The following is a 21,445-nucleotide window of genomic DNA, read 5'->3' as shown; positions in this document are numbered from 1 at the left end:
GGCCTGACTCAGTATAATGCAGTCAAGAGCCAAAAAGTTAAGAAAAAAAGCCCGGTGGAGGGCCAATAGTTAAAGTCTCATATAAACTTATTATAAGTAAAAATGCATGTATTTATTTTGAGAAAAGTTAAAAAACATACTGGCCCAATGAAAGCCTTGTTTACAATTACAAATGACAAGTACACAAGGAACAATAATAAGTTTATATGAGGTTTTAACTACTGGCCCTCCACCAGGTTTTTTTCCTTACCTTTTTGGTTCTTGATTCAATTTAATTGGATTCCCCTCTTTGGTTCTGTTCAGTATAATGCAGTGCCTGTGTTCAAACCTACCTGAGCTTGGAGCCATGCTATGAGTGTTTCCCTAATTAGCTGATGTTGTACTTCAGTTAACTCAGGATACCTAAAACACATAAAAAGAATACTTAGCGTCATTTCAGCTTCAAGAAATTTCGTACGCTATAGTCCAGTTTATAAAAAAAAAGGTTTCTTTCAAAATTAGCATAGATAATTAATGTCAAGAAACTTCAGCATCACTTTTCGGGATGTTATGAAGCTGAACAAAGTCAAAAGATGACTATTGATGATTCTATATTTAGGGAGGATGTAAAATATGCATTACATGTTTTGTCACAGGGTAATAATTTAACATAAAACATGCCCAAATAATTCCACAGAACTAGAGTGTCAGACTGGGATCTAGGAGGCCTGGATTCAAACCCCAACTATGCCAAGAAGGTTACTGGATGACCCTGGACCAGACACTTTCTTTCAGTCTCATCCTCTCCACCGGGCTTTTGTGAGGATAGGAAGAGGGCTTCCCCCTTCTTACAAACATTAGCAAATTTTGGCCCCATTCCAGTAATTAGTCAAGTTCTGATAATTTCCCCTACTAAGCTTCTTGAGGGATGCAACTGATCATGAATGGAAGATTGCTTAAGGAATGTATTTGTTGCTCAGCCTTCCCTCCAGTTCTTACCACTGGAGCACCAGTCAACCAATTCATTGCCTTTTCACAGCATTTATTACACAGCTGGGACTGCAGTAAATGCAACTAAATTTCAAGCCATCTGCATATTTAAAATTAAATTATAGAAAATGAATTACCTCATATACACAAACACCCTCTCCTAAATTCCTTTTTCATTCACTAAAATTGTCCAGATATGAGGAAGAATTCTTACTTGTATTTGATTTGATGCTCCAGAACTTGAAAGCAGAAGAACTTGATGTGATCATCGCTGGAAAAAGAAATTAATACAATCAAAACTATTGATGAATTATTATGCAAGCTTTACGTGCATAATCCTAACAGTAGATACAAGCACTGCCAATTCCTAAAAAAACCCTAGAGACTCTCTATTTGACATCTTAGCACAAAACTGAGCACTTAAATTTTAAAAGCTGCCCATTTTATTAGGGTGTATTCCATGACTGCACAAGCACGGAATTAGATACTGGGAGCAGAATCCTTTAAAAATGAGCTTTTATACACAAAAACAATCCTCCAGTCTTTTGGCCAAGTAGCTCTGTTGACCAACATGCAGGTCAGGGTTCCCCAACATGGCGATTACCAACACCTTTTCTGGCCCCTGGAAACTGGTTTTACACAGTGGGTTGGGCTAGGTGAGGCTTTTGCCCAGAAAGGCTTCTGATTACCCAACGGAGATCTGTTTCGGCAGCAGCCATCACAGCACAAGGATCTTATCTTCAATCATGCAATAAAGTTGTGTGTATGTGAGAAAATATTTTTAAACAACATGTTAATTTTAGAAGACAACCTGCTAAAACAGAGCTTCTGCCTGAAATGTTGAAAAGTTACTATCACAGTTATACATGACTTCACCCTGACATCTTATGGTTGGCTCTGCCTCTTGTGGTAGCCATTTTGTAGTTGTGCCCACCACCCTGTGTCTGAATTCCAAAGGTGCTTGCAGGCTCAAAAAGGCTGAGGACCCCAATGTAAGTAATGCCTAGTGAAATATCAGCAGGATTTAGTCAGTACAGGGTGAGGCTTCAGTGCCTTACCATACCTCATGAATAGCAGAAAAAAGGAAGATGCACATGTGCTTACTTCTTTTACTTATAAGCAGGGCTATTTTTGGGCAGGAACGCACAGGAACGGAGTTCCGGCTGGCTTCAGAGTTGGCCACGCCCACTATCTGTGTGCATGGCTACAGAGGGAAGGCATGGAGAGGGACCCCCCTGGCGACTCTGAGGCGGGTGGTCCAGGGCCCCCCTGGAAGGATCGGGGAGGCATTTAAATGTCTCCCTGTGCCTTCCCTGACCTGTCCAAGGGCTGGCTTGCCCGGGCTCCCTGCAGCTGCGGGGCGCCCAGGCAAGCCAAGGGAAGGCATGGGGATGTGGCCTAATGTGCTAATAAATTGTGCTGTCAGGGGTGTGGCCTAATATACTAATGAGTTTCTGTTATTGGGTGTGGCCTATTATGCTAATAGGTTCCTGCTGGGCTTTTTCTACAAAAAAAGCCCTGCTTATAAGTCCTGCTCTCTCACTTTCTACAAGAAGCTCACAAGAACTATGTTTACATAGGACTCTCCAGCAACTTCCTTTCCAAGTAGAAGTGAGGGCCAGAATTACTTTACTTCAATAGCAGACCCACATTACAGACAAGTTAGGGATATAAATATTCCAGAAATTTTGGTCATGAGGAATTTTTTCCCTCAGAAAAATATATATGAAATTTTGGCAAAAATTTAGATACATGCAATACTTGCTTTCCAGTGAAACCCAGACTTGTTTTCCTCTGCTTTAACAATATCAAATGCATCATTTATAACTTAGAATATCTATGAATTTAAAGAAATAAATGCCTTGGTTTTCTACAAGAAAAACTGCTAATATTCCTGACTTTCAACCCTCTGCAACAGGTTGCAGAATATTTAGCTTACCATGGTGCACTATTTTGACATTTTATCCCTAAGTACACACAGTCGTATGTACCAACCAGAAACAAATTAAATCAGATAGGGAGAAACTGCACTTCCCGAAATGATATAGCATCATGACCTCTGTGCTGCAATGGAAGCCATGCTGTTTTCCTGTGTGTATTTGTGGGGAGGAGATTTAAAGCACAACATGGGTGCTGAACCATTTTCTTGCACACACAGCACTCTCTGAAGCCATCTAGACATTAAACGTTTTCCTCCTCCCACCTTTTGAGAAACTCAGCACAAGCCACATTTTAGACACCCAGACATTACAGGCGTAATATCTACCATGATACTAAGCCATTACTTGCTTTCTCAAGATTTCAAACATGATAAAAACCACTTTAAATCCACCCCCACCCCCAAAAAATACATCTAGAAAGCAAAGCATACGTTGTTTCAGAATGACTACAAAAGCCTGCTACATGAACTTACTATTTAAGACTACCCAAGAACCACCTGACACGGAATAGCCCAGGCTAGCCCGATCTCATCAGATCTCAGAAGCGAAGCAGGGTCAACCCTGGCTAATATTTGGATGGGAGACCTCCAAGGAATTCCAGGGTCGTGACACGGAGGCAGGCAATGGCAAACCACCTCCAAATGTCTCTTGCCTTGAAAACCCTACGGGGTCACCATAAATCAGCCGCGACTTGACAGCACTATCCCAAAACAATAAACCCACATCATATGGTTCTAAACAACAAGATTTACTTGGCAAAATTTCCATTACCAAAAATCTAACAACTGCAAGATGCTCCCAGATTAAAGAAAGCAATTTTTTTTAAAAAAAGAAAGCAATTATGTTAAATTTTCTACCTGTAAATTCTTTGGGCTAAAGCTTCAGCACACACCTGCCAAGCATCCGGAGAGATCTTCAGCTGCTCAAAATAGGCTAATGCCTGAAATTATAAATATACAAAAAAAGGCTTCCTTCAGAATGTAGCAGAATAAGGAAAATTGTTAGAGGGGTATAGAAGAGACTTTCCCCAAGTCTACACAAATGCTAGGACTGTACATTATTTTACATACTCTGAAATAAGCAGAAGGGGGCAGATAACGGCATAGAAACTGCATTTTTGAGGCCATTAAAGCAAAGGAATAAAAACAGGTAATGGTTGAGAAGCAGGAATACAAAGGAGGTAAACAGAGACCTAGGGAGCAAGCTGAAGAAGGGCCAATAAAAAAAGGAGATGGGGGAAACCTTAGAGACTACAAACACCCTGTATGCTAATACATAGGAAGTAGATGCAAGCAGACAAGTGCTGGGGAGACTGTAGGCCCAGAAAGTAATGCATCTAGTGAAGAACACAGAGCCCAGAGTCAGGGATGAGGGGAATTAATGAAGTGGAATACAAAAACTGTCACATACCAGTTTGAATCAGCTTTCTAAAACTTTGGCTGCAGGACTTTATCACTTACTCTGACCTGGCATTCACCAAATTAACTCTAGTCACAAGTTAAACTTACTCGTTGCCTGAAGTCTATATCAGCATTTGGATTTAACCCCAAAAGAGCTTGTTCATCCATTTCCACTGCTATGCTCCAGCTTCCTTATCTTTCACAGGATTATCCCATTCACCGTCAGTAGAAACAGCATACATCTGCAGAAGAAATGAAGACAATACCAAGAAGTCTGTTTAATTAAAACCAATCGTTATTATTTTGATATATTATTCTGTATAAAGTTGTCTAACCATATTTAAGTCAGTCAGTCTTTACTGTAGCCCACAAGCCACATAGAAGCAGGAAAATACTATTGCGTTAATTACCTACATAAAACCTCTGTGTACATCGTTCATCCTAGTATATCTACTAAGGGTTAAAAGTTGAATAAATTATTTACAGGATGTTATCGCAGCCTGTGTTTTCACTACAGAGAACAGAAACTAGCCATGTTTATGTCTTTTTGATGTCATGTATCAAGCTTTTAATTCTTATGAAAATGTCTCTTATAGTTTGTTTAGAGATGAAACCTCTTTATTGTGCAACTGTATGTTACCTTCTCCCTGAATGCAAAGGCAGAAGTGTCCCCAATCAAATAGCAAGATTCAGAAGTACTTTTTGCTTTAAAGAAATCTTGTAGGTATTCCATAACTCGGCAACATCAGCTGAACAAGTCTCAAAAGTTGTTTTAGATTCTCATCTTTAGATTCAGGGACCCCTTGGAACCTGAGGACCAGGTTAGCTTTCTCCATTTGCAGTTGTAAAAGTTGAGATTCATCCGAAGCTTGCTTCCTTTCCAGCATTTGCACCTTTTTCTTGACTTTTTTTTAGAGCTGGCATCTATTTCCTTTACTTTCTCAGCTGCTTGCTCTGTCTTTTTTGTAGTTTCAGACAGTTGGAGCTGCTGAGTTGCAAAGTTCTGATTTAGAGTTGTCAGCTGCTGATTAATGTTAGTCATCTGGTCCAGTAGAGGGCGCAAACAGTCCACCAGAAGTTTAGATAACTCAGTGGTCTCCACGGTGCTTTCACTTTTGGCTGTTTGTCTCTCTGCATTTTTCCACGCCATTTTTATGGATTGTTTACTTTTGTCAAAACTTGCTAACATCTCTGAAAATCGCCCAATGCCTCTGGTAAGGTTCCTAAAACAGATTTCAATGCTTTTAATTCCATCCCCCCCTTGCTAAATCGCTTTTTAGTTCAAGCGTATGGGAGGGCCCCCTCCCCCGCTCACTTTTCTCGCCATTCTCAAGGGGGGGACTTTCTTTTTAAATTACCGGTGTTTCGCTTTCACTCGACTCACTGTTTGTTGTTGGTCATACGACCTCGCTCAAAATGCATTTTAAACGCTTGATCTCCGACGCTTGTCCCGGTCAGCAGCTCTAGTTCCGTTTGGACGCATAGCCGCAGGACCGTCAGGGCGGAAGAGCACCTCAATTCCCCAGCATCGCGCTGGTGAAGAGGCCACCCTTCAAAAGCCCCATGGCTAGGAGCCAGCGTGTCGCCATAAACTGGAAGTCCCTATGTCTAACATTTAAATAGGGTAGTTCTAAACAGAACAAGCATAAAGAAATAGTTATATCATGAAAAATATCTTAAAATATTTAATTATACTCCTCCCATATTGATATTCATTGTCTTATTTTTAAGGATTTTTTAAAAAGTTTTTAAAGACCAATATCTTTACATTTCCTTTTTCTTAGACCAATTTAAAAAAGTTTTTATCTATTTCTTACTCAACATAAAACCTCGTAGTTCATTCAAACCTACCTTTTAACTTCATAATTATCATTCCCTCTAACACCCATACAATAGTGAAACATTTATACCAAACCACCTATTTAATATAAACAAATTGCTAATCTCCCACCTCATCTTTCAGTCTTCCACCACAAACTAAATCTATACATAATTTCTCATCATTGCCCATTCCTATCTCAAGAAACCATCATTTATCAGATTGGAAAATTATATTACACTATATATTGCTCTTGTCTCATATTTTCCCCCATCTTTCTATTTTCTCTTCCTTTTTTCCAATCTCTTTTTGGTGTCTAAAATTCTTGTATTCCTGAAATCTTGGTTTCAATCTTAGCCTTTTCTTTTTCCAAGTATCATTTGTCAGTCTTTTAGGGCTTTTAAAGTTTTTTCCAACATCTCGTTTCCCTATTTTGGTTGATTTCTTTCTCTTTTGTACAAAGATGTTTAAAGAGTATCCTTTTTTTGCTCCTTTCTTTAATTTCCATCTTGTTTGATCGCTCTTCAGGTATTTTCCATAAATATCTGGATCACCAGCAACAGTTTGCATAGTCACTGATTTCTTATTCAATGGCTCCCTCTCCTGGCCACATTCCTGCAATTCAGATGCGACTTGCATACATATACTAGATTCTCTGATACTTTCCGTGCCTACTGATTCTCTCCGATGCTCTTCGAATAGATTCTTACACACTGTTTCAACTGTTTGCTTAATTGTTTTTGACAGAAATCTTTTAAACTGCTCATGTGAGAGCTGCCACTAGCGTACTTAAATCCCACTCTTCCTCTTCCTCAAAAGTCACCATTTTCTTCCTTCACCACAGGTGTTACTTTTAACTTATAACTCTTTTAAATATTGTTCGTTAAGTATTTACCGACCTTAGAGTATAACTTTCAAGTTATCCAATTGTCAATATTCCTATGGAACAGCTTATTTTTCCAGTTCTTACCCCATCCTCTTCAAAACGTTCTGTTTTCCCCCAGTCCGTTCTCTCCAGCGTTTTTGGGGTAATTGCAGGGGGTTTCTTCCAGGTTCTGTACAGGTCTTTCCTTTACTTGAAATACGCGGAAAAAAATCCTCTTCGACTTAGACTCACATGGATTTTCTTTTCTTATTGTGATGTGTTACTTGCAAATCATGATGGAAGTTTAAAATCGGCTGGTCGCTGCTGAGGAAATCATGGCAGCAGCCATGTTTTCACCCTTCCACACTCCCGCATCGCGGCACAATGCCAACACCCCCGCGATTCGTTGTCGCCAGGGGTGGGCGAAGAAGCCCCCTGCAACTCTGTCACCCTCCAGGAAACAGAGCGGAGCTCCCTCATTCCATGAGGGGCCCCAAAAGAAACGCAGAGGGAATTGGCCAACTCGGAGCAAGCCGAGACAAGCCCGCTCGCGCACCGCACCGGATGTCCTAGCTTCTTTTTCTACCTTCTTAGGGACATCAGTCACAAATAGTTTTTCTATGCTCCCTGCTTTCTAGGTCAGTCATTTTGATGTTAAAAGATGTAGTCTTTTACATAAAAAGGTCCCCAAACTTTTGTCTTTCACTTTGGAAATTTTGCTTTAGGGGGTCAGAATCATTCTATCTTGCTCCTCAGAACATAAGCTGTCAGATGGCCACCATTTTACCCAGCTCCTTGTTTGGTGCTCTCTTTTTAAAATTGTTTACAAACGTGGCACTTAAATGCCAATCTACAGTATACACAGGCATTTGAGGAGCTTTTAAAACTGGCGTTCCTCACTTGCCCGCTGAGCTCCCCACTGGGACTTTGAGGATAAGCTGCCAGAAGCAAATGAGGAAGGTGAGAAGCCCCATATCCTTTCAGCTCAGCATGCTTACCCTAAGTCCAGCTAAGCAAACAAATGCAACCTTGCCTATACAAAACACTATAGGTAGACAGGAGATTGTTCTGTGTTACAATTAAAGGTGCTCGTGGTATTTCTTTAATGAACAAAGCAAATATACCTGAATCTATTTCAGTGCACAAAAACTCATACTCGAGGATTCAAAGTCTAGCTACCACTGCTTGCAAGACATTTTCATTTAATCTGTTCAGCATGGTAATGTAACGAAACATTATTCCAAATTTGAGTTTTTGCATTTTACTACCTACTTATCGAATCTTATCAGAAGGCAGTACACAATGTTCCCTCTACTTCTTTTAGAGATAACATTCCATTTAGCTCCATATATTCTCCAAAGGAAATCACTTGCTATATTTTGCCACCAAATCTCAAACAGCTCTGCATTTCTACACTTATAATAGAATTCATGGATGTCAAATATGACTGTGTGGCTTCAGAGATTCCAGGAAACTGTACATCAGTGGTAATTACTACACAGCTTGTGGACAGACACATTCTCAGTTATCAGCAACCGAAAGAGCCACATGATTACTGTATTCCCTGTGTACTACCCTAAACATACACATATGATAATACAAGCTATAACTATTAATATTTCCTATAGAACTGTAGCCTTTAAAATTACCAGAGTACCTCTGAGCATGTAGGGTTTCCTCACCCCACCACTGATGAACCTGTGTGCTTTTTATTTCCTTCTCTGCTTTCTTGCTGTCTCCAGCACAGGACACAGCAGCTCAGGTGAATGTGAGAGATTGCTAAGGAGCCCAGAGAAGTCAGCAAGCTGGCCACGGAGGAAGGGAGTAACACCACTACCACCCACTGTAGCCAGGCCGCTCTTTTCTTGGGTGGCTGCCATGGGGTGGGAATGGCTTTACCCTCTCTTTTCCACAGTGACTTTCTCTCCTTCCCAGCAGCTGCCTGGGTGGTCAGATGAGACGACAGTAACTGCAAAGAGATGTATGCAGAACACGGACCCCTCCATAGCACAGGACCCACAGATCAGGAAGGCTCACAGCTTACCCATTCAATCCCTTAAGCAGGAGCCATTTCAAGGTGAGAACCGCCTGCCAACCACAAGCTCCTCAGAAGAAACCATCGTTGGCTCCTGAGCCACTGAGTGAGCATCACTGCTACACTGAAGAACAGACTATTTTCCCCCCTTGCTGGTAAGTCACCCCCTTATATGTGCACATGAGAGTGTATTTTTGCAACTGAAGTATTTACACAAAGCAGAACTGCAACACATTTTTCAATTATTGTGCTCAAACATGCTTATACCTCCTTTATTTCCAATATAGTTGTTTCAGTATTAAATAAAGTGGTAAATGCATACAGATGAATCACATTATGAAGAAAGCTGCTCAATACTTTTAGCAGTTGTCATGTTCTTATCTTGTTAATCATCTTTCTATAGAAAGAATATTTCATTCTAGTCCCAGAGAACAGAGTGATAACCTTTTTTGGCAATATCTCTTAAGTGAATATATGCGTTGGGTTATGTACAACCCTTTTCTACCTGTTGAAACCATACCTGGATATTTCAGATGGATTATCAGTACCATGCTAAGCTAGAAAAACCAGCTGCTGAACAAGAGCAAACATTGTTATCCCAGTATACCCAGGTTAAACTAAAAGTCTCTCCTATATTATCACAGAGGCTGTTCCAGCAATGCTCCCTCTAAACTGTGGAGTCTTGTGAGCAAAAATTCTACTTTGTGAGCTACTGGCATTAAAGTTGTGAGCAAGTGATTTGAGTATCTTACTACTATAGCAGCTCAAAGTCTGCAAAATATGCCACACTGAACAAACTCTTACAGCATACAGGACCTTGTATAATTTTAGTTCACCTACTTGCTGGGAAGAAAAAAGAACCGCACTTACACTTTACAAAGTTATTTTCATGGTAAAGTCTGAAGACAATATTCTGAACATTCTGAATATTTATTTTTTAAAAAGGTATTATTTACCACTTCACAAAAAAATATTTTAAGACGGCTAATGAAATGCAAAAGCTTTGACATGTTTTCCCACCAAGCAGCAGCATCATTTTCAGAACAGATTCTGGGGAAAAATAGCTTTAATCCAGAAGTGAATCTTACAAAACAGTCAAATACCCCAATATGTGATAGTAAGATAGTCAACTAAAACAGCCTTCACACAGAAGAGTTTTCAAGAAGCAGCTTTGACCTTCTTTTTCAAAGACTTGCTAAGAAAAACAAGTCTGTAAACTTTGTGATATAATTACCCGAAAAACACTTGGATGACTTACTGTGGAATCCGAAGAATTTCTCTACTTTATAGACATTTAAATCAATGGACTTAGAGGAGGAAGTAACTCCACATAGGATTGCACTGTTCACCATTACTTCATTGCGAGATGATGAAACAGCAAGAATATGCATACAGAAAGTCACACATTTTTGCTCCATATTGTATCCTTACAAACAGCATTTAAAATAGTTAAAAGCCTTCTCCCATTGCAGGCAAGTGTGTTAAATGATTAGTTTATTGTAAAGGCATCAGTACCTGTACCCCACTTGACATCTTGGATATATAGCATTCAATGATTGACAGGTGAGAGTGAACAATCAAGAACTGCCTTTATTGTAAAGTATCATGGCTTAAAGGGATACGAAACTATGCTCCAATGGTCCTCTCATAAATGTAAGTCATTGGTAAGGCAGAGGTACCCTTCACCAATGATGGGGAAATCTTCTGGAGCATGTTAAGAACACTGAGGAGCTAACAACCTGTTTCTAAATGGCATTAGCTTCACCTAAACTTAATGCAACAGGCAACTGACCCTACATAGGATCAGGCTATACAGATCCTACATGTGCATCACCTTACTATACCATCAAGTGACTGTGTGAAAGCACCAGAACAAGGTATCCTATCACTACAGGCACTTCTCAGTGCTGTCAAGTGATAAAGCATGCATGAATCATTTCACGTGCACAGAGAGGAATCAGAGGGAATCCAAGAGCGGATTCCAGGCCAACACTGACTCCCTCCCCCTGGTGAGCTGCGGCTACCCATGTCCACTCCAAAACATTTTGCAACCACTGAGGGTTTGTGTCAAAGATGCCACAATTGCAACTAAGTTATTTTTTAACTTCCTCTATAATCCTTAAACCTGGCTGGCTAAAACTGCAAGTCTCCCTTCCCCCACCTAGCCTTTCCCACGGACACTACAGCATACACATTGTTTATATGCTCACTGAATAATTCTCATGTTACATTCAACGCACATACAGCTAAACTTGTGATCGAAACATCACACTTATCCAGGTACTGATCCCCGAATTCATTTCTACATTGAATGCACACTGTATATACAGGACGGAAGCGTGTTCACCGTCACGTGTAAATAGGGCTTGTCTGACCAAATGGGTGCTGTACTGAAGCGGAGGGTGGCAGCTCCTTCACAGTCATTATTATCAAGAGGGAAAAGAATAATAACGAGCGTAATCTCCATTCTGCGCACCGGCCCTCCTTCCTTCCCGGGCGATAGTGGGTTTTCTTCACAGGGAGAGGAAACGCGACACCCCCCCCCCCCCCCGGCTGCTAGCCAGGATTTGGAAGCCGGAGGCAGCCCCACCACTCACTCGATTTCCAGCAAGCTGGGCTGCGCCGTAGACCGCCCTCGGCCACCCCAGACCACCTTTCATTACCTTCCCCACTACTCCATTCAGGAAGGGACTTCCAGACTTCCCACACTACAGCCACGGGGCAGTGCTGAGGTCGGCCACCGAGTGCAGAATCCACTGGCCGGCAAGAGGCTTCTCGGGAAGGCTGCGTGTCGGGGGGGAGGGGAAAGAGAGACAGCGTCCCCACCTACCTTCCCCTAGTTCCGCCCAGGAAACGATCCTCTTAGGACTACAGATCCCAGCATTCCTTTGGAACAGAACAGGGAAGCGCCGTGTCGTAAGGATGATGCAAGGAATACTGGGATTAAAGAAATGGAGTTTTCCGACACTTACCACTGCCCCCTATAGATACAGGGGGTGGTGCACTTACCCCAACTTCACCAATCAGGGAATAGAAACGCGTGGCCGGCCGGGAAGAAAATGTGGTGCGTGGAGCATGCTGGGACTCGTAGTCGTCCTGTTCTCTGCAGCGGTTGGTCTGACTCTGAGGTGTCGAACTCATTTGTTACAGGCAGGGCCGGATCTGACATAAACGTCACTCTGTCGGGCCGGGCCACGTTTCCCATAAAATATAATACCAGGTAACGGAGATACAAACTTTGTAAAAAACAGTAGCTCGTAAACTCCGAGTTGGTGTGTCCTCACTACAAAGCCATACGGATGTGGGGAGGGGGGAGCCCACCGCATGGGTGGACTGGAGAGACAGTGGTGCAGCACTGGGCACATGCCTCAAGCTGCCTGGAGGGAGAGCAAACCCCTTCCCCAGCCTGCTCCCACTACCAATGCTGTGAGCCCAGGTCTCAGGGTACAATTGTGGTGGCTGGGTGTTGTGAGGTCCCCCCTGCTCCCGAACGACCATGGAAGGGGACTGGGACCACTAGTCGAACCCGAACACCTCTTGATTTGCAGATCTGGTTCCTGCTCCAAAGCCATAAACGCTATTGTCTTTAGATCTCCAAACCAGATTAAGGGAGTAGGGTCACTTGCTCTTTCCATTCCAAGAATGCCGGGGTTCGCTGGGGATTTTCCATAGCTCTCCAAGTGGGTGCAATGGCGCGGTGTCTTCTCCATCCCACAGAGTCATGGGATACATTCCAGGGACGCACATGGTCCGTATGTGCAACGGCAGGCCCAGGCCAGCCTATTTCTAGGCAAGCATGAGATGCAGAACAAAGCAACACACAACATACAGCAATCCCTGAATACATAATGCATAGGTATTCATGCTAGAGACACACATAAGCAGCATCACCACTATACAGAAATACAAACATAAGCTCATAGCCCCTGGGAGTGGAATGACAGCCCCAGGGTGTACCAGGAGTGTTCAGGGACAGGGATGACAGGCCACGGAGTGGAATGACAGAACCAGGGTGTACCAGGAGTGTTCTGGGACTGGAATGACAGGGCCAAGAGTCGAATGACAGCCCCAGCGGGGAGGAGGAGTGTTTTAGAACTCGAATGACAGGGCCAAGAGTGGAATGACAGCCCCAGCGGGGAGGAGGAGTGTTTTAGAACTCGAATGACAGGGCCAAGAGTCGAATGACAGCCCCAGGGTGCACCAGGCGTGTTCAGGGACTGGGATGACAGGCCACGGAGTGGAATGACGGCCCCAGGGTGGAGCAGAAGTGTTCTGGGACTGGGATGAATGTCCACAGACTGGAATGACTGCCCCAGGGTGTACCAGGAGTGTTCAGGGACTGGGATGACAGGCCACGGAGTGGAATGACGGCCCCAGGGTGGAGCAGGAGTGTTCAGGGACTGGGATGACAGGCCACGGAGTGGAATGACGGCCCCAGGGTGGAGCAGGAGTGTTCAGGGACTGGGATGACAGGCCACGGAGTGGAATGACGGCCCCAGGGTGGAGCAGGAGTGTTCAGGGACTGGGATGACAGGCCACGGAGTGGAATGACGGCCCCAGGGTGGAGTAGCAGTGTTCTGGGCCTGGAATAACAGGGCCAAGACTCGAATGACAGCCCCATGGTGGAGCAGGAGTTTTCAGGAACTGGAAGGACAGGGCCAAGATTGGAATGACAGCCCCAGGGTGGAGCAGGAGTGTTTAGCAACTGGGATGACAGGCCATGGAGTGGAGTGACATCCACAGGGTGGAGCAGTAGAGTTCTGCGATTGGGATGAATGGCCACGGAGTGGAATGACAGCCCCAGGGTGTACCAGGAGTGTTCAGGGGCTGGAATGACAGGGCCAAGAGTGGAATGATGGCCCCAGGGTGGAGCAGGAGTGTTCAGGAACTGGGATGACAGGCCACAGAGTGGAATGACAGCCCCAGGGTATACCAGGAGTGTTCTGGAACTGAGATGACAGGCCACGGAGTGGAATGACAGAACCAGGGAGTACCAGGAGTGTTCAGGTACTGGGATGACAGGGCCAAGCAGGCTGGTGGAGACGATGGTGGAGCAATGCGGCGGTGGCCCAGCACAGGAGATGCAAGGCAAAGAAGGAGCAGCCAGGCACACCCAGCCCTGAGACCGAGCACACCGTGGCAGTAGCAAGAGAGGTGTCGGGCCCGGCCCAGGACCAATGCAGGGAGCAGCAGAGGCGAGGCGCAGTACACCACTGCAGGCCACTGAGAGCACCGCAGAATGCCAGGCGATGAGGACGCCGCTCAGGCCAACCGCCGACTTCTGCCCCGACACACCCAAGACCTGGGAGCGCATCAACGATCTTGTAGGGGGCAGGGCCAGAAGGAGGGGAGAGGGGCCAAGACGGGAAGGCAGTGCTGGGAATGAAGCTGGGGAATAAAGGGCAGGGGAGCCAAGGATGGAGGAGTAGTAGCTGAAACTGGCTAAGGAGGATGATCATCACCCAGGATGGAGAAAGAGAGAGAACTGGGCAGGCACCACCCCCTCCTGTGACCTGACTGGGTCTGAGGCCATGCTCCAGCAGACAGAGGGATGTCCAAGGTGTCGGTCAACCCTGTCCCTTGTCTTCCTAATATCCTTTGGCACACCTCCCTTGTGATCCAAACTTCGGTCCGAGGGCCGCCCTGCTGATTGGTGACGAGGCGCCACCACTGCCATGGGCAGTGGTCCCACCAGGAACATGCCCGAGTGTGACACTGCTGTTTAATTTTTACATATCTAGCTAAGAATTTCTAAAATCTCTAGTTGCTTCCTTACTATCATAAGAAGGAGTTGAGCAGGGAGCTCTGGCCATGTAGCACAAACCAAGCAGCAGAGATAAAGTTGGGCCACAACATATACTTTATTGCACTGGAATCCATGGGAAGGGGTGATGACTCCATCCACATCCACGCTGGGGACTGAGGGTGCCTGGCATGGCATGAGCCTAAGTGGGATAGCATCCCAGGATGAACTTGGAAAGGCTTGCTGGGCATGAAGCTCGGCTTCAAGAGAAGGGCTGGAACAGCTGACTGAATAGAGTGTGTGGGAAAGGACTTGCAACACTCACAAGCCTGTTCTGGGCCCCTGATCACAGTGCTCTCTGGGGTATATATGAGGAAAGGCGGTCCCTCAGGTATGTACGACCCTGGCCATAAAGGGCTTTAAAAGTAAGAACCAGCACCTTGAAACAAATCCAGTATGCTATAGGCAGTGAGTGCAATGGTTAGAGGGCAATGGAAGATTGGCTAGAATTAAAATGATGGTGATACCCTGCTTTTTATATTTGTTTCAGACTCTCCCAATAAAGATTACAGACCAATTTTTGCAAAATTGGCAGAGAAAATGTTTAAAGTTTATTTGGAATTATAAGAGGCCCCGAGTCTAAGCTATATAGAAAGACAACCAATGCCAGACTTGCCGTATTGGCTTCATCACTGTTGTCCCAAATATTGAAATGGGGAAAGACCAATTCCAGCCCTTTGTGGACCAAAATGGAGCAACATCAAGTCTATCACTGGAAGCTATTCTATGGCAAACAACATCACAAAGAATCCATTAATGTATAACCATTTAACAATGGGTTCTTCTTTGAAAGTATGGGATAAATGGAGGAAATATATATCTCCAGGAATCTCACTGTTAACTTGGTTTCCACATCAGTTATTCCAAGGCAAATTGTTCTGTATGGATAAAAGCTAACCTTAAAGATTCTTGGATCTGTATCAGCATAAAAATTACTTAGCCTGGATGAACTCCAACAATTGGCAGGAGATGTGAAATTGCCATGGTTGGAATATTTACACATTCAAGAAATTATGAGAAAGAATGATTTGGTGAAACTGCAGGTTACCATATCATTAACAAAATTTGAAAAGATGTTGCAAAATGCTGAAATGGACAATAATGTGATTACTTCAAAATTATTTAATATTGTTTTAAAAGAAACTCAAGAAATAAAGACATCTATGAAAAGATGTGAAAAATTGCTAAAACTGAAAATAGGAGAGGAGGATTGGCAGACAACTTGCCTAAATGCTTCCAATGTATCATTATGTATTAATATAAAAGAAAAATGTTTTAAGCTTCTTAGTTTTTGGTATTTAACTCTTAAGTAAAATGAGAAATATATATAAGACTGGTCAAGGGTTATGTTGGAAAGGATGTTCTGAAGTAGGTACATATTTTCACACCTGGTGGACCTGTACTAAAATGCAAACATTCTGGAGATTGATTCATGCTAACATAAAGAAGAACATTGAATATGACTTAAGTTTTGACACAATGACAATGTTGTTAGAATATATAGATGATAGACATGTGATACTCTTATAGAAAGATAATCCAGAATTTATTAGCGGCTGCTCGTCATTACACACAAATGGAAGAAACTAGAACCTCCATTTGAAAAGGACTGGATTTAGAAAGTTTGGGACCTTATAATTATCAATAAACAGACACAAGAAGTCAGAACTCAACAAGGGAGACAAAAAGATAGTTTTGGAAGAATGGTGGCCCATCATCACATTTTTGGAAGAAAAACCTCTAAACTGGGGGAAACCAAACAAATATAAGACAATATTTTTATGTTGGTGTTATTGAAATATTTTGGCAATCATGTGAGCAGGCATCGGGTTGGGTAGGGGGAGGAACAGAACTGGATATTTGTTGTGGTTGTAGATATTCTTGTTTTTTTGTTTATAGTATAATGAAAAAGTAAAAGTTAAAAAATCAAAGGTTGGACAGTACTGTTCATACACTTATGAATTTATTTTAAACTGTACTTGACATCTTTTCAAGCAGCTTACTGCTGAAGCAGCTTTGGTAAAACACCAGTCTACAAACAGAAAAATATATAATTTTACAAGATGTCACAGTTCAGGCACTTGTAGTTTGCTTCTTATTTACAATCTGGGATTCTAAACCAGGATGGATGGTCATCAATGCCAAATCCGTGTGTGTGGGGAGAGAGGAGGGAGAACATCAGCCAGAGTTCAGAGGAAAACTGGGCTCATTCTTGTCAAAAATGAACCAGATGTTGTTTGTGACATCGGAAAAGCACTAATCGGACAATACAGTGGAAACAGTCCAGGCATCCATACAGTGTATGCCAGCCTATTTTTTCCTGTCTGAATGATTAAAGAGAGGGGCTTAAATTTCAAAGCTGAGAAGACCCAATTTTAAGTCTCTTGACAGGCTTGCGTCCTGAATATACAAAGTTGCCATGAACTGAGCCAGACTAATTGGTCAATATTGATCAATATGATCTAGTCTAACTAGCAGGAAGCAGCTCTACAAAGGCCACTTCCGCACTGTCATTTTTGTCACTTGTTTGTCCCTATTGCTTCAGGGTCCCCCCCCCCCAAAAAAAAAAAAACATGTGGAAAAGGGGAGGGGGGAAACCCAAAGCAATAGGGGAAAAAGAGTGACAAAAGTGACAGTGCGGAAGTGGCCAAACTCTCAGGCAAAGATCTTGTCTCACTTTGCTACCTTAGATCCTTAACTGGAGGTACTAGGGACTGAACTATGCTCTTGTGCCTGCAAAGCAAACTGATAGAACCCTGAGCTTTGTGGATCAAAATTAACAACTTGAATTGTGCCCAGGAGACTATAAGAAATCAGTGCAGGGCATAAAATCAACAAGTTAATCTTCAAGGAATGTAATTTGAACATGTCCCCTCATCTTGTTTGTTTGAATATTTTTGTGGTGTGTTGGTATCATTGTTTTTACTCAACTTGAATCTCACCTTTCTGTGTCAAAAGGTGGAGCTATACATGGTGTAATGTATTCAATGAGCTGCCTATTGAATGCATAGTGTTGTGAAACATCAAATTGAATTGCCATGTTGAGCTTCGTCCTGGGCTAGGATCCAAATACATCAAATCAGGTTACTAGCCCAGGAACTAACATCCAATCACTTCACAGCAAGCTCCCTGAGCGGGAATGCTTGTGATTGGTCTTTATTGGGACAACCTCATTGGTTGATAATTGTACAGTGGGCGTGGCTATATTAGCCGGGAATGTTTAAAAGCAGGACAACTGCAGTGGAAAAGTCGAACCGTTCTGTTCTGGCTATCTGATGTGGATCGTGTTGGAGTTGTGTTCGAGTTGAAGAATAAAGTTGTGTTCTTGCTGAATCACTTTCTGACTGCTTTGTTAAGCGAGTGACTTAACACATGGGTTAAACAAATTAATAGAATATGTAACAATAGAATATGTAAGTACTTATTCATTAATGGTTGAGTCCTAAGCAACACAGAGTCATGCTAGAGGAATGTAACTTCCCCACCTCCCCTCTCTCACTTAAGCCTTCTCTCCCTCCAAATTAGGCTTGTCAACTCTGGTTTGGGATTTTTTTGGAGATTTGGAAGTGGAGCCTAGGAAGGGCAGGGTTTGGGGAGGGGAGAGATTTCAGCAGGGGTGTAATGCAATGGAGCCCACCTTCCAGGGCAGCCATTTTCTCCAGGACAAATGATCTCTGTAGTCTGGAGATCAGTTGTAATTCTTGGAGATTTCCAGGCCCCACCTGGAGGCTGGCAACCCTATCCCCAAATCATGCTTCTTCATGTCAGTGGCCAATGGAAGTTGATAGCAGGAAGGGGTAAGCTGCAAAACTTTCCCTCCCTTCCTCTAACTGCAGACTATGGAAAAGTAATTCAGTTGGAGGAGCTGCCATTGGACTGGTAGAATGGCATTTTAAGAATTAAAACCTGTGATTTTTCAAAACTTTGTATTTCAGACTTTTAACTGAAATTGATTTTCTGATGGTTTGGTAAGAGATCCTGTTTGTTTATTGTGTTCATAATGTGTCTAGTGGAACTGGGAAAGCTTCAGTTTAGATCCCTAACTTTTATCTTGATCCTTGATCTCACGATTGTATTAAAACTGTATTGTATTAAAATGAGTGCTTTGGTCCGACATATCTTTAACTGACGCTGACTGACATTGTGACATATCTGGTACAAGTGGAATGTTTGATTTTCCAAGGACACATTGGCCCAGGAAAACCAGTCCTGCCAAGTTAAGTCTGGGCAAGGACAGTAAGTTAAAAATATTTGAAAGTGGAGGTTAAATATTTTACATGGTTTAATCTGTAGGAGTGAAAATAAATATCTGCTGAACAGTTGAGATTCTAGGCAGTGCTACATACACATGTTAATGTTGTTCTGCAATTTTGGCAGTAAAGGCCTTTGTTCCATAGCATTTCACTGTGCTGTTTTGTCTGTGGTTGTTGTTTTTTTGCCCAGAAAATCAGAAAACCACCTAAATGAGATAACCAGAGGAGAGGACATATACGCTAATGTGGAGAAAGTGCTAAAGGTCGGGAGGGCGGGGGGGGGGGGGATGTGCTTCAAATTGATGCTGTCATTTTACAAAAATCAATGTAAATGTCTGATTTATTTTCTGATGATTATTGTGAAGACTCAGTTTACTAAAAGCATTTTTGTTTATATTTAAAAGTATATTATTTAACTATAGGAGACTGTAAGGAAGCTGTTATTCAAACTTGATTCTCAGAAGACCTTTATGGATGAAGTAATTTAGCAATCTGGTTCAGGTGCTTTTTTTTTTTTAAGTAAATCTGCTTAGGACAGCAGCCTAAAGTTATACATTGAGATCCAAAGTTTGGAGTCAGATGAATGTTTCCAGGGACAGAAGGATTTTCACCCACAAAGCTTGACTTCCTCACCTCCCAGCTCCTGCTAGAGCCCAAAATTCCCTTCCAGATACTGCTCTTAAGGGACACCTGGGACATTTTGTGTGTGGGGAAAGGGAAGAAAATCACTGTCTACAGGCAGAAATTATTCTATCCCTAGAAATGCTCTATTGAATCCAACCCAAAATGTACATACTTAAAAATAAATCTGGAATCAATTAGATTTCTATCTAAGTAAATGTTTCTAAGACGACTGACATTTCTTTTTTCAGTTTCACTTATGAAGGACCAAGATTTAAAGAACCAAGTTTAAAATAGTAACAACTGGTAACATAAATGCATCATACATTCCTAACATTTTAGTTGGAAAGTTTTATTCAGTAACTGAAGGGAAACTCAATACACCTGATTAATTTCTGATTATTACTTGGGGAAATGCTCCAGAGAATGGAGTGATATTTTTAATGGAAATCCAGAAGACACTGTTGTTTTCCAGTGATACTGAAAAATTCATCTTCCTAAAACTACACCATCTATATATATAAAGAAAAGTCCCTCACCGTAAAATCAACGGCCAAGCCAAACCCCTGGACCTAGAGACACCAAATTTGGGGAGAGGGCTCCTACCCTAAGGGGGTCAAAAGGGGTAAAATGTGCTCCCCTCCATTGATTCCTATGTGGCTGCCAGGCTGCCGCCTCCTTGCACCCCCCACTCTCTGATTGGACAGCTGCAGATCTCAGTGTTCTGAGGTAAAAAAAAAACACAGTTAAAGAGGACTGCAGAGAGCTAATGACAGTTGAGGAAATCAGGAGTGGCCAACAACCACCTGTTAGGTGAAGCAAAGCTGCTGGCCCAGCCTCTCTGATGGCTTCCAACACACTCCCCCCACCTCCTACACCTAATAGGCGGTTGTCTGTCAGGTGCAGCAGTGATTGCAGGGTGCTTAAAGCCAGGAGGGAGCTCGCCCCAGAAGTAACGCCTTAGTGATCCTGCCAGCCCTGCCTCCACAGTGGCTTCTAATACTCCTCCCCCCCTCCCCATCCTACACTGGACAGGCAGCTGCCTGGCAGGTGTAGGAGAGGAGGTGGGATGCTTATAGCCACTGTGGAGGTTTGCTCAGCAGGACTGCCTTAGCCCTGCTGCTGGCCCAGCCTCCCCAACACCAGACAGGTGGGTGTCTGTCAGGTGTAGGAGCAGGGCCAGGGTATGAATGTTTATGGGGAGATAGTAAAGGACATTTCTAGGAGCCATTTCGATGCGTGCCTCTCTCATGAACCTGAAGAAATGTCCACCACATCACCACTCCCTCACACCAACTCCTACTCACACCTCTCAGTGCACCCCCCTCCCAAGAAAACTCCTGGCAAACGTGGAGCCAGATACACCAACAGTACAAGGAGGAGGCAACTTAGGAATGCGGCAAGGACATTTGCACATAGTACTCCTGCAGGACACTGAGCTGTGCAGAACAGCATAGTCTCCATATGAGCAAAATAATCCCGGAACACAAGTAGAGAGGACATCACTTTTGTGGAAGGTGGCAGGAGTTGACTTAACAGACGACTGCTTCTTAAATGTTGCCTGCTCCAGAGTGAGCTCATCAAGCAGCCTGGTGATCCTAGCACCTGAGGGCAGAACCACCAATGTGGTCTACAGAGAGTCCTTCAGTGTGTGTGGGGGAGTACATATGTCTCACTTCATTTTTTACACTACAATCTTCTCCATTAGAATTCCTACAACAAATGTTATATTTCAAACTT

General features: G+C 43.1%; 1 protein-coding gene across 1 annotated transcript in view; it reads right to left on the bottom strand.

Annotated features, from left to right (window-relative positions):
- The window catches only part of XPOT (exportin, tRNA), a 34,298-nt gene extending 22,487 nt beyond the window's left edge, over nt 1–11,811 (bottom strand). The window contains exons 1-5 of the mRNA XM_015411752.1: nt 11,692–11,811; nt 4,418–4,551; nt 3,767–3,849; nt 1,184–1,240; nt 333–402 (exon numbers count right to left, since the gene is read on the bottom strand). Coding sequence (XP_015267238.1) covers nt 333–402; nt 1,184–1,240; nt 3,767–3,849; nt 4,418–4,477 — 270 coding nt within the window. The 5' untranslated portion in view covers nt 4,478–4,551; nt 11,692–11,811. The remainder of the gene's footprint in view (nt 1–332; nt 403–1,183; nt 1,241–3,766; nt 3,850–4,417; nt 4,552–11,691) is intronic.
- Between the last annotated feature and the right edge of the window lie 9,634 nt (nt 11,812–21,445).

This window comes from Gekko japonicus, unplaced genomic scaffold (genome assembly GCF_001447785.1).
Source record: "Gekko japonicus isolate JY-2015 unplaced genomic scaffold, Gekko_japonicus_V1.1 scaffold543, whole genome shotgun sequence".
Lineage (NCBI taxonomy): Eukaryota > Metazoa > Chordata > Lepidosauria > Squamata > Gekkonidae > Gekko > Gekko japonicus.
The sequence above is the reverse complement of the archived record's forward strand: the minus strand, read 5'-3'. Positions and strand labels throughout refer to the sequence as shown.